This window comes from Sorex fumeus, unplaced genomic scaffold (genome assembly GCF_029834395.1).
Source record: "Sorex fumeus unplaced genomic scaffold, SorFum_2.1 ptg000014l, whole genome shotgun sequence".
NCBI lineage: Eukaryota > Metazoa > Chordata > Mammalia > Eulipotyphla > Soricidae > Sorex > Sorex fumeus.
Window position 1 is genome coordinate 8,184,536 of NW_026606071.1, and position 14,771 is coordinate 8,199,306.

The 14,771-nt window shown below is 36.8% G+C and overlaps 1 protein-coding gene across 1 annotated transcript in view; it reads right to left on the minus strand.

Annotated features, from left to right (window-relative positions):
• STAT4 (signal transducer and activator of transcription 4) overlaps positions 1-14,771 on the minus strand; it is a 121,670-nt gene that overhangs the window by 37,327 nt on the left and 69,572 nt on the right. The window contains exons 5-8 of the mRNA XM_056111799.1: positions 13,015-13,107; positions 8,355-8,433; positions 4,363-4,448; positions 2,610-2,761 (exon numbers count right to left, since the gene is read on the minus strand). Coding sequence (XP_055967774.1) covers positions 2,610-2,761; positions 4,363-4,448; positions 8,355-8,433; positions 13,015-13,107 — 410 coding nt within the window. The remainder of the gene's footprint in view (positions 1-2,609; positions 2,762-4,362; positions 4,449-8,354; positions 8,434-13,014; positions 13,108-14,771) is intronic.

The window sequence follows — 14,771 nt, forward strand, 5'->3', positions numbered from 1 at the left end:
ACACGAAAGTTTGTAAGTCTACAACTGTACCTCATAGTGTTTCACCAAAAAAAAAAAAAAAAACCACCAAAAAGTAACTGTCACTGTCACTGTCTTCCCATTGTTCATTGATTTGCTCGAGCAGGCCCAGTAACATTGTGAGACTTATTATTGCATTTGGCATATCGAATACACCACGGGTAGCTTGCCAGGCTTTGCAGTGCTGGCGTGATACTCTCGGTAGCTTGCAGGGCTCTCCAAGAGGGGCGGAGGAATCGAACTCGGGTCGGCCATGTTGGCTGCGTGCAAGGCAAACGCCCTACTGCTGTGCTATCGCTCTAGCCCACCAAAAAGTAAAAGAATAAAAATAACACTGTAGCACAGTAAAAAACATAAATAAATAAATAAATAAAAATATTAAATGGCTAAATAATGATTAAATTAATTATTAATTTCCATTCAAGGTGAGTTGACAGTTCTTTATTTCTTAATCCATTTTCCTCTAAAATTCGTGATACAAGTAAATATTTTTAATATTCTCAAACTTATATCTTCAGTTATAGCTAATAAATCATTGATGAAATTTTGTTATCTGAAACAAAATCATTTTAATTATCCTTTGTTTAAAAGCCTGTTAAAAATTTATATCTCGAAAAAGTGTTACCCATTAAAGGACTATGAGGGAAAAATTTAAACTTTAAAAATATATCATATGAAGACTATGCTGTGTAAGAATACTGAAGGAAAATGTGATATAATCCTGTGAATTTTTGTATTAAATCACTGTGTGAATTGAAAAGTTAAGAAGATTTTTATGATTGAGTTTCAGGCATATGCTGTCCCAACACTAATACATTCACCATACTACCCTCTACCAATGTCCCCTCCAGCCCTCCATAAATATTTTTTGAAGGAAAAGATATATTCTTCTCTATCCAACAAATACATGTTCTTTATAAGTCCTACATCATAGCCAAACAATTTTAATGGATTTATCTGGACAATGGTATCTGTTTGTTATTACTCTGTGATTTCACTTTAAAAATGAAGGAGGAAGCAAGGGTAGGAAAACTTCAGTGAAAAGGGAGATTGAAATGGAACAAAGGGGCCTTCAACTATATCCATCTGGTCCTGATAGCTGTACTTTCTCCTTACATTTCGTTTTCATATAACATTGTGGAAAGGACAGTAAAGCCCCCACTAACTTTTGCTATAGTATCAACATCTGCTTTATTTTTCTGTTTTTTTTTCTTTTTGGGTCACACCTGGCTATGCACAGGGGATACTGCTGGCTCTCCACTCAGGAATTACTCCTGGCGGTGCTCAGGGGACCATATGGGATACTGGGAATCGAAAATCGAACAGGGGTCGGCTGCATGCTGTGCTGTCGCTCCAGCCCGTTTCTTCTTCTTCTTCTTCTTCTTTTTTTTTTTTTTAAATAAACACTAGGGTTTGTGGTGATTTTTATTTCACTAAACTCTCTTGTTTCCCAGGGCTGGAGCGATAGCACAGTGGGTAGGGCGTTCGCCTTACAAGCGGCCAACATGGCCGACCCGAGTTCGATTCCTCCGCCCCTCTCGGAGAGCCCGGCAAGCTACCGAGAGTATTCGATATGCCAGACACAGTAACAACAAAGTCTCCAATGGAGACGTTACTGGGCCCGCTCGAGCAAATCGACGATCAACGGGAGGGCCTTTACCTTTACCTCTTGTTTCCCAGAATATTGCTTATCGTTTCCCAATAGAGTGCAGAGAGGTCAGAGAATTAAAGCATCTCCTCAGGAAAATCGATGCATTAAAAAAATAGACATAATACCTCCTCTTGAGAAATGGACCAGGCAGGACAAAACTTTTAGAGTAAAAGCTGCTAACTACTAAAGAGTTTCTTCATATTAAATTGTACTCCTTTGAAAGGAATTCTGGATTTCAGGCAGGACATTTCCTTTTCATTATATTTCCCATTTGTTCTTTCAGTTAAATAGTTTTATTTTGTATGGATTGAAGGGGGAACCCAGTAAACATTTATGACCTATGTGTCTATGTAAGCTCTGTGTGTGTGTTATGTGTGTGTGTTGTGTGTGTGTGTGTGTGTGTTGGGGGGATGCCTACTGTATGCAACACAAATACTTTGTCACTACAGCACATCCCTGACTCCTACATGGGTGTATATATAGAGAATGCCATCCTGTATTAGCCATTTGAGATTCTTCATTCACATATAAAAAGAAATCATTGTTTATAACTCAAAATGGTTAAGTTATATCAAGATATACAATTAAAAATTGAGAGATCTTTTTTCAAGCTTTAGAAGCTATTGATCTTTAGAGTATATCTTTTGCTGATTTCAATGATCCATTTGAGTCTTTCTAAGATTGATACCATACATGAGAAAATTAAGCAACTGCTAGGACACTCTATAAATTTTTATTGATGATTGACTTTTCTCCCAAAGGCATGCAAATCAAGAATATTTGTATATATAAACATATACATGTATATTTGTTTTCAACTGTAGAGTTCCCAGATGCTAATTCACCATCAATAAGCCGAAACTTAGCCTTACTTGAGTGTCACTGAAGTTTTTTGTATTTCCTGTGGTTTTCACTAGAAACTAGAGTAAATTTGTCTTACCAGTTTTGAAGTTGATCGAGCCCATTGTGAAGTGGACCTCCAATGCAGGCTATTTGCTGCCGCCTCTTCCAGTCATGCAACTCCTCAATTAGCATGCTGTTAAGTAGCATGTCTGTCTCATTTACTATTTGTGTCATCTTACTGAGGGCTTCCTAAAGACAAAGATGCTCATGAGCCCAAAAGCCACTCACAATTCAACCTATAGAATAATTTGTCTGAATCTAGGAAGATAAAGACTGAGTTAACATTTTGACCAAGTATTTTACCAAACACTACATTTCATTTGCCATAGCACTGCCTCTTCAAATAAGTAAACTATTACGATTAAATAGTGCAATGAAGAAAATTTAGTAATAATCTCACAATATCCTGGTACATATGCTGAAGCAATAATTTGACTCTTTAGTGACTGACTTAAAATATGGGTATATTTTTAACTTAATTTCTTATATATATGTAGGCATATTTATTTTAATAATGTAATGACTTAAGTTTGAGTCTTTCTGTTTTATTTTATTAGGATTTTATTTGGGGTTTTGGAGGCAAGTTGAGAAGGCCTAACTTTCAAAGGCCTAAACTTTTAAAAGTTAATTTGAAAAAGCCACTTAACATTTCTGGACTTTGATCTTCTGATCTATAGTTGGGTGAATAAAATTAATTACTTTTGTTCTTTGAAAATGGTATTTCTAGCATAGTATAATACAGAGAATGCATAAATATATAGCATAGAATTGTTATGCATAAACATTAAGTTTATTGTGGATTAATTACATGCTTAAAATATGACATACAAATGTAAGTTTCATAATTGACTTAGGGAGAAAATAAAATTACATTGATTTTTGCTGAAAAAAATTCCTGCACAGAAAGTAGAGCCAAAATTTAGAAAAAAACATTGTATGAATCAGTGATATGTTAAATTTCAATTGTGTTTGCTTTGGTTTTTGTGCCACCCAAGTTCTGTGCTCAGATATCTCTGAGTTATTCTGTGCTGGGGACTGAACCAAAGCCTTCTGGATGAAAAGATTGTGCTCCAGCCTCTTGAGTTACTTCTCTGGTCCATGTCAGTTACATTTATTTTCAAAGAGAGGTATAAAAATAAAATAGAGATATTACCTCTCTTTATATTTTCAGTGACATGAATGGAATGTAGGGCCTGACACCTGCCAGGCAAACACTCTACTGCTGAACCATATCTCCAGTCTTCTCTCCCCACGTATAAAATATTTTATTGAATTAGAAGGAAAGTTTTTCCTCTCCTTCAGAGAAGGTTATATTGAATACATTTAACTGTCAAGGAACTATTCTGAAATCGAGAATATTACTTAGCACAGAATTTTTCAGAGTAAGCGCTGGGTCACTTATTTTTCCATTCAAGTTTTAGTAGCTATTAAGAAATATTTTAATTTCCATGAATAGTAGAGTTTACCTCAACATAATATGCATAATTATTGAAACAATCATGTCTGAAATAGTAGCAAATAGAAGCTAGGTAAAATGTTCTCCCTAAAATTAATGCTGACTATAGTCAATAAAACTCAGAATTAAGATAAAGAGATTCTGGAGAGATCCAGCATGGATATTTATGAAGAGAATTGCAAACAGTGTGGCACTCCTCCTGGAAACATTGTGTATTCATTCAGCATCAAAGAAAAAGGTCAAATCCCAAGTACTTAATTCTTTTTAGTAGCACTAAATGTAAGGAAAAAGAGGAAGAGTAAGTAAAAGACAAAATTAAAAACTCTTTACTAACTTTTCTCTTAAAGTCAATGCTATTGAGCATTTCTTGCAGAGTCAAAACCTCCTGATTCATCAGTGCATTGTTCTTGTCCCCATGATCTGTGAAGGAAGAGAGATTAGATTTAGAATCCTCTCCAATCTTCTCTCTGCCCTGAAAGTGACATCTACAACAATCCTCCATCCTAAGATTTAAGATTCAAGAGCACAAATGGACTCCTCAAAAGATGAGCTTGGAAGCCATCTCTGATGGTTTGAAAGGTTGGCTCTTTTTTTGCCAGAAAGAATCACATCTGAGTATGCCAGAGAGGAGCAAGGCAAGTAAGTGCCTTACTGCCTATATTTTCTTCTCTGACCCTTTAAATCGCATTTTTTTAAAAAAAAATTTTATTAGTGAAACACCATGTGGTACAGTTGTAGACTTACAAATTTTTGTGCTTGGGATTCAATTATACAATGATCAAGTACCCATCCCTCCACCAGTACCCATTTTCCACCACCACTGATCCCAGTATCCCCCCCCGACCCCCCCCACCTCTGTGGCAGGGCATCCCTTTTGTTCTCTTTCTCCTTTTGGGTGCTGTGGTTTGCAAAAGAGGCATTGAGTGGCAATCATGTTCGGTCTAGAGTCTATTTTCAGCATGCTTCACCCATCCTGGGAGGATCCTCCCAACACCCTTTATTTAGTGCTCCCTTCTCTATCTGAGCTGCCTTTTCCCCTAGCATGTGTGGGTATGGCTGACCTCCAAGCCATAGAGTAAACCTCTTGGTACTTATCTCGGCTATTCTTGGGTGTTAAGTCTCCTATTTTGTTACTTTATGTTCCCCAGATGAACACAGTCTTTCTATGTCTGTCCCTCTCTTTCTGACTCATTTTGCTTAGCATGATACTTTCCATGTAGTACCACTTTAAATCGCATTTTATAAACCCAAATCTTCTAAGCTAATGTTTCCTAATCTTTACTAGCAAGATTTTTCATGTATCTTTCATGTCATTTAAAACATTTAGCTTCACATATAACCAACAAAATACTGATTCCATTTTTTTTCATTATTTACATTAAGCATTGAGCGATACTAAAATGACTGGAATTCCAAACATTTTTATGTTTAATGTATTTTGTAAAAGTCTAATTCTATTGGGAGGAGGAACTTGCAACTAGTATTCAGGAGCCCCAGCCACTCCCTGTGATTCTCCGACAACAGTATGATTCATACTCAGGCCAAGGTGAGGCTGTGGTCAGAGGCCAGCAGTTACACCTGGCAGTGCTCAGGGAGCCATGAGGAGCTGGGATTCAAACTCCAGATCTACTGCACACAAGCCATGGGTCCTGACTCCTGGTTCCTGATATATAATTTTTTTAAATTGGCAATTCATATATGAATTCGGAATAAAGGTGTTTTCAATGAGTACAATGCTTGATTAAATTTATAGTTGTGCTAAATCTTTAAGTATTAAAGATGCCTTGATCAATCTGATGAAAATCAATGTTTGTGCTATTTTCTTCTGAAGGAAAATGTATACATACAAACAATTATATTTTTATTAACGTTTCAAGGGAATCAAGACATATTACAGTAGTCAACATGTGACTCCTCACCTATACTAGAGAAAATTTTTTTCTGAATATCCTCTCTTTCAAATCTTGAATGAAAGCATTTAATCCCCACCATCCCTACTTTATGACAATTTTTAAACTTATGGATCAATGAAGAAAATCAATATTAAAAATTTATTCACTGTGAATTTCAGAGTTACAAAATTATTCATGCTTGAATTACAGGCTTACATGTTCTAACACCAGTCTCTTCACCAATATTCACTTCCCTCCACCAATGTTTCCAGTTCCCCCCTACGCCTATACCTCAATGACAAACACTACATTTTTTCTTTTATCCTTTCCTTTACCTTTTAGGTACTGTGTTTTACCTTACTGTTATTTATAGACTAAATAAAGATATTTTTAAATGACATTACTATACAACTTTAGTTTTACTTTGAGACAATTTTAGAATTTAAAAAATGCTGTAAAACAAAGAATTTCCATGCCTTTCTCCAAGCTTCCTTCAGTGTCTTGCATAAAATGAAAGGACAAAACCCAGTAAATAAAAAGAAATCCAAGGACTTAATCTAGACCTCATTAGAATTTTGCCAGTTGTTCCACTAATTGCAGCACATTTTAAATGATCAATCTATTCTACTATTACATGTAAATTTGAGACTGTAAATACTCTCATTTTTAATTTCTTAAAATACACATAATTACAACAATCTTAGTACCTAACTACAAAGAGAGTCAAATAGCTTCTTGCCCCGCTGAGACCACGAGTTGCCCCCCAAGAGCGGCTCTCTGGCATGGCCATGGCCCCAGAGGCACACAAACCAATCTCGGAACTATGCAGCTTTGGCAGAAATCCCTCCGGACTTAATTCGTAAAATATCAGAAATCCAAAATCATATCATCTTCATAGCCAGCAATAGAAAACAAATTATTTCATGATGCCTTTCAGCAGGTTTGATTGTTGGGAGAAAATTCCAAATAATAATGGTGCATCTTTTGTCGAAATAATGAATGTAATCAAAGTAGAGAGAGAGTTAAGTAGAAATCATCTCCCTCACAGGCAGGGGGAGGGGTGGGATGGGGGGTATACTGGGGTTCTTGGTGGTGGAAAATGTGCACTGGTGAAGGGATGGGTGTTTGATCATTGTATGACCTAGACTTAAACCTGAAAGCTTTGTAACTGTTCTCATGGTGATTCAATAAATAAATTGAAAAAAAAAAGAAAGTCAAATAAATTGTAGGTTCCTTAGATTTTGATATTTCTACTTTTGCAGATGGGCTGGAGCGATAGCACAGCAGGTAGGGCGTTTGCCTTGCACGCAGCCAACATGGCCGACCCGAGTTCGATTCCTCCGCCCCTCTCAGAGAGCCCCGCAAGCTACCGAGAGTATTCGATATGCCAGACACAGTAACAACAAAGTCTCCAATGGAGACGTTACTGGGCCCGCTTGAGCAAATCGACGATCAACGGGAGGGCCTTTACCTTTACCTGTACTTTTGCAGATTTTTTGATATAAGGAAATACTTATGAGCAAGACTTTAAAATTCATTATGTAAAATTTCATACATATTTTGTCCAATTTAAAAAATAAATGTGAACATATAGGAGGAGCATAAGATGTAAGGAAATTCTAACAGTTTGACATTTTCTATCTACACATAGGATTTCAGATGATTAAAAAAATTTTATATTATTTTTCACATTTTCTTCCATTGATCAGCTTTACTTTTTCATTTAAAATGTATTTAAAAATTCAGCTAGGAGTTTTCTGTAAATTAGTAGTTTACTGATCACAATAGACATTAATTATTAGGGTTTTTCATTTGTTTATTTTGGGACTTCTGCACAATGCTCAGGGATCACTCCTGGCAGTGCTTGGGAGACAATCTGGGGTACCGAGATTGAACCCAGGTCTGCCTTGTGCAAGACAAGCACCCTACCTGCTGTAATATCTCTCCAGGTACTAATTTTTGGTTTTAACAATGATATTTTGAGTTCATCAGAGAATGTACTTATTTTTAGGAGGTACTTGTTGAAGTTAGGGTAATTTCTCAGAGGTTTTATAATTTTTTTTAGATTGGTAGTGAGAAATATGTTGATATAGAGAGAAAAGAAGGAAGCAAAATGAATATTTCTCACCTACATCTTCCATTAAAAGCAAAAACTTGGGACAGGGAGTTGGCTCAAAGGATGGAGCATATGCTTTGCATGCAGGAGCACCAGGTTTAGTCTCTGGCACTGCATGGTTTCCTCAGCACTGTGCCAGCAGCAGTCTCTTAACACTGCACAGTGTGTCCCAAAAAACAGTCCCCACCAAATCCAAAACAACAACAGAAAGAAAACTCAATTAGGGAAGTAGATAAAATGTGTATTTCATCAATAAACAAACTTTGGTCATGTTGTCTTATATTTCTATGTAGAATTATAGACAAAACAAAACTTTACCCATTGTCTGAATTGTTTTATATCTGTAGTCAAATTCATCTTGCAGATCTTCTAAATACTTGGTGTCTTGTTCAGTCATCTTGTTACAAAAGAAAATATACTGTTACCATTATGCATGTCAAAGACACCATCTCATCAGTATGTTAGCATACATCAATGCTCCCGACTCTGGTAATAACTAGACTAGCCTTTAAAACCTACCTTTTGTGTTGGGAAAACTGGATAGCTTCCTGAAAACAAAAAATGAACTCTGACCTCTGTCTAACACCAGGCAGAAAAGTCAGATCAAAGTGGATTAAAGACCTCATTATCAGACATGAATCCATAAGGTACATGGAGGAAAATGTAGGCAGAACCCTCCAAGACACTGAAGCTAAAAGCTTCTTTAAGAATGAAATACCACTGACCAAGCAAGAGGAAACAAACATAAACAAATGGGACTACATTAAACTAAGAAGATTCTGCACCTCAAAAGAAATAGTGATCAAAATACAGAGACTCCACGGAATTGGAAAGAATATTTATCCAATACCCATCTAATAAAGGATTAATATCCAGGATATTCAAGATACTAGTAGAATTGTACAAGAAAAAACCACCAACCCCATTAAAAAATGGGGAGAAAAAATAAACAGTAAATTCCTCAAGAAAATAAATAAAATTGGCCAAAAGGCACATGAAAAAGTGCTCCACATCACTAATTATCAGGGAGATGCAAATCAAAATAACAATGAGATATCTTACACCATAGAGACTGGCACACATTCAAAAGAACAAAAGCAACCAGTGCTGGCATAGATGTGGGGGGAAAGGGATGCTCTTTCACTGTTGGTGGGAATGCCGACTGGTTCAGTCTTCTTGGAAAACAATATGGACATTCCTTCAAAAACTAGAAATTGAGCTTCCATATGACCTGCAATACCACTTCTAGAAATATGTCCCGAGGGTGCAAAAAAGTACAGTAAAGGGGCTGGCGCGATAGCACAGCAGATAGGGCATTTGCTTTGCAGGTGGCTGACCCAGGTTCAATTCCCAGCATCCCATATTGTCCCTCAAGCACCGCCACGAGTGTTTCCTGAGAGAAGAGCCAGGAGTAACCTCTGAGTATCGCCAGGTGTGACCCAAAAAGCAAATAAAAAAAGACTAGTATATATGATTTCAATCTGTAAATGGTTGTTCCCATATATGTTCTAATATTTTAACCTATCTAAAAATACCTGATGGTACAAATAGCCAATTTATAGTACCTGAACCATGATATTGGTAATAAAATGTGTATATGTCAGTAGAAATGACATCTGCACCTGAATGTTCATTGCAGCACTGTTCACAATAGCGAGAATCGGGAAACAATCCAACTGCCTGAGAACAGTCAACTGGTTAAAGAAACTTTCGCACGTCTACACAATGGAATACTATGCAGCTGTTAGGAAAGATGAAGTCATGAAATTTTCTTATAAGTGGATGGACTTGGAGAATATCATGTTAAGTGAAATGAGTTAGAAAGAGAGGGACAGACATAGAACTGTACCCATTTGTGGAATATAAAACAACATAATATGACACTGACACCCAAGGACAGTAGACACAGGGGCCAGAAAGACGGCCCCATAGTTGGAAGGCTGTCTAATGAGCTGGGGGAGAAGGCAGCTAGAATAGAGAAGGGATCATTAAGACAATGATGGTTGGAGGAATCATTCAGGATGGGAGATGTGTGCTGAAAGTAGATAAAGGATCAAACGTGATAACCTCTCAGTATCTGTATTGCAAACTATAATTCCCCAAAATAGAGAGAGTATGGAGGAAATTGTCTGCCATAGAGGCAAGGGGAGGGTTGAAAAGGGGGAGTGTACTGGGGACATTGGTGGTGGAGAATGCGCACTGTGGAGGGATGGGTGTTTGATCATTGTATGACTGAAATTCAAATATGATAGCTTGAAACTGTATCTCATGGTGATTCAATAAAAAATTTTTTAAAAAGTTATTTTAGGTGTGAACTTAAAATAAAATAAAATAAAATAAAACCTACCTTTTCCAACAACATAAAAATCCTGTAACTGGTAAATGTATCAAGAAGTTGTGGTATATCTACACAATGGAATACTATGGGCTATAAGAAAAGATAAAATCTTGATGTTTCCTGCAACTTAGAAGGAACCAGACAGCATCATGTTAAGTGAAATAAATCAGAGGGAGAAGGACAGATATCAGACGATCTCATTTATTTGTGGTACGTAAAGAGACAGAACAAGGCTATAGAGAACAAGGAAGGAGGAAAAACATTTGATGGTAAAACTGAGTTGACTAAACTTCCAAGTAGTGAGAAGAGATGGGAGGGAAGAAGATTAGAGGTGACATAAGGACGATGGTGGAGGATTTGAGGCAATTGGTAGTGGTAAAGGTGCTGTACCTTTGTTCCTCAAAACCATAAAATTTAACACTATTGTAAATCATATAAATTATAATTTTAAAAATTATAACTATAAGTTAATGTATTCATAAATTTTAATTACATATTAAATTTAGAAAAGCAAAACTGGGTCCATAAAGGTAGTATAGTGGCTAGAGTGCTTGCCTTGCCTGTGGCTGATCTGAGTTCCATCCCTGGCACCCCGCTTGGTCTATCCCTATCTAGAGACCCACAAGGAGTGATCTCTGAGTACAGAGCCAGGAATAAGCATTAAAAACCTTCAGGTGTGGCCTCAAAAGCCAGGTGAGGGTGGGGAGCAAACTCCCTAACATTTTAAAAGATCTAATTTCTCATGAAAGGGGAACAACATTGGAGAAGTCACAGTGAAATTGCTCCTCCAACTATTTTCATTTCCTGATTGGAAATCGTTCAACACCTTCCTTGTCATTTCTCAGTTCCAAATGAAACTTTCTTCCTAATGAATATATATATATATATATATATATATATATATATATATATATAAAACTGGAGAATACTGACACTTCCTCCCATTTGTTTCCATATTAACTTCATTAATATACCATCTTTTGGTTTTAAGTCTTCATTCTAGTCTGCTGCAGTTTTTGAGGACTTGGTCTATTTCCTGCCATGCCCCTGTTGTTTTTTGGGGGGGAAATGTTTCTTTTGTCTTTCCTGTTTGTCTTTGGGATATTTTCTTTACTCTTCTCCAAACCTGATGTTATTTTCTGCTCAAACATAATAGGTATTTAGAATAAAATCTGGGTTCTAAGGTTTTTTAAAATGTTTTCTTGTGTGGTCCTAACAACAATCCATGAATAGGTATGGAAGGATAGTACACTGGGTAGTGTGCTTGCCTAGTACATGGCCAGCCCAGGTTCAATCCTAGTACAGCATACTGTCCCCTGTCAAGAGTAAGTCCTGAGTATTGCCATGTGTGGCCCAAGACTGGAACTCACAAAAACTATAAGACCAAACCAAAACAAACAATCCTACAAGGAGGTTATTTAAACTTATATAGATAAAGCAGCTGATACTTAGAACATGAGGTTCCTTCCTTGTCCAAGGCCATGGGGGTTCCCAGTGATGTAGTTTTGGGCATGAAAAGAATTGTACCAGTGTAACTTTGCATCCTTCTTTCACCAAAGTTAGACCCACTACTTCCTGAATCTCAAACTATGTTCCATCCTTCTAAGAAAATCAAACTTTATTTTCTTAAATGTTTCCCTTAAATGTTAATTTTCTTAAGAGCAAAGAGCTGTGGAATGTTCTGAGCTATTCAATAGCAAGAAACCCACATGCATGAAAAAAATAAGAAAGTCAAATATGATTGCTTTAAAGCAAAAATATATAGAAATTTTACCTTTCAATTTCAAAAGTTAAAATAAGACACTATTTGTTTTTGCTTTGGGGCCACACCTGGCAGTGCTTAGGTCTTACTCCTGCTTACTCAGTGATCACTCCTGGAGGGCTCCAGGGAACCATATTGGGTGCTGGGGATTTAATCTGGGGTCTGCCACATGCAGGCAAGTGCCTTACCTGCTAAATTATCACTCCAGCCCCCTCCCATAAGGCAAAATCTTGCAGAATCTTGTAATGAAAAGCACATCAAACTACTGCTGTAATCTTTAAAAGGCTATGATAAATAACTTGAAGGCTTTCAGATATGGCAATCAGTAATCATAAACTGTGAAAACAGAACAGGTAACACTTATTATTCACAATCTCTCTCTGAGAATTCTTATAGGTGTGCCACATTCCAAAACAGTCCACAGAGAAAATGAGGTTATAGAATAAGTGAGGGAAGAACATTAAACTAAAAGGACTGATTTACCTATTTATATGTCAGGGTCAGGTTTCCTGGGGTAGGGGTCAGAAGCACAAGACCTACTGGGAGAGCTTGAGGGAGAAAAGACCAACAGGAGACAGGTCGGCAAGCAGAAGGAACTAGGTGAAAAAGGAAGTAGTCACAACTTGAAATCCAGCTTTGGTCTAGTCTCCCCAGGGCTCAGAACTAGGGTCTGCAGACAGAGTTCTCTTCCCCTAGTTCTCTTCCCCTTGCTGCAGGAGTCTGACCTCCTGAACCACCTGAACCCTTTACTTAGTTACTATCAGCAGGGAAGGCTGGGTTTCCTGATTTTAACAGGCACTGACCTGGGGAACTAGGGCGGCAGGAGCAAGGCTGGATGGACAATAGCTAATCTTTCTCGGGCTCCCTCCATCACTCACCTGCACACTGTTTTTAATGGCAGCCACTTTGTGCTCCACATTCCTTTGTCTTTCTGAAACTGAAGAACTTTGTAAGGATTTCTCCAGAGGGCCCTGGAAAAAAATGTCTCAAAATTTCAATGATGATGATAAACAGGAGTGTGTTGTATGACATGCATATTGTAATGTATTTTCAATATATGCAGTAAACACTCTGAACTAATTTTTGAATCAATATGATATAAAATAATTTACATTTATTAGCACTCATGTAGTAGAAACATTTAATGACATATAAGTAGTATTTGGTTGTTAAGAAAAAGCAGATTATAAAAAGAACATATTTATGATCTTTTTTGTTTGAATACATATATTATACAAATGTTTAGAAAAAGGTGACTATACATAAAATTTTTTTATCAAAAGAACACACATTCCAAATGTTAAGTTGTGTTATCTCTAGTGAAATTTTAGATTATGTTTCAAAATATGTTTCAAAATAAATATATATTAAATAAATATATAAAAATAAATATCACTGTCACTGTCCTCCTGTTATTCATCGATTTGTTTAAGCGGGCCCAATAACGTCTCCATCGTGAGACTTCTTGTTACTGTGTTTGGCATATCGAATACATCACGGATAGCTTGTCAGGCTTTGCGGGCGGGCAAGATAATCTCAGTAGCTTGCCGGGCTCTTTGAGAGAAGAGGAGGAATCGAACATTATATATAATATATATAAATAAATATATATTATAGCACTGTAGCACTGTCCTCCCATTGTTCATTGATTTTCTCGAGCAGGCACCAGTAATATCTCCATTGTGAGACTTGTTGTTACTGTTTTTGGCATATCTGATATGCCATGGGGAGCTTGCCTCTGGACGGAGGCTTTTGGGGGTGAAAAACTGTGTTTTTCCTCAAGGAAAAACTGTGTTGGCTCTCTTCCAGGAACTTTGTTTTATAGTCTCTGGATCTTAGCTGTTGATGAGATTACATGGCACTGGGGGCAGTTTGTGGGTATATATATATATATATATATATATATATATATGTTAATTTAATACATATTTCAGGCTGGAGCGATAGCACAGCAGGTAGGGCATTTGCCTTACATGCGGCCAACCTGGGTTCAATTCCTTCGTCCCTCTCGGAGAGCCGGGTAAGCTACTGAGAGTATCCCACCCACACAGCAGAGCCTGGAAAGCTACCCGTGGCGTATTCTATATGCCAAAAACAATGACAATAATAGGTCTCGTTCCCAGACCCTGAAAGCTCCCCCAATATGCCACTGGGCTATACTATCACACGACAGGGACGAATGAAGATGTTACTGGCACCTGCTCGAGCAAATCAATGAACAATGGGATGACAGGTGATATTGATTGAATATGTATATATTCAATCAATATATATGATATTCAATGTATATGATATTCAATCAATACATGTAATTTAAAATCAATACATGTAATTTAAAATTTAGTACAGCAAAACTATGTTAAGCTAGACTTACAATCAAAGTCACAGGAGCTGAATTTCCTCAGATAACATTTTTATACTAGAACAACAGGCATTTAACAAAGAATATATGAAATATTAATCTCTTTAAATAGGCTAACTGGTTTCCTTCAACACCATTTCTTTGTTTTAACTAATTAATTAATTTTTGTTATATTTATTTATTGAATCACTGTGGGAAAAGTTACAAAGATTTCAGGTTTAAGTCTCGGTCATACAATGATCACACACATTTCCCTTCACCAGTACTTATTTT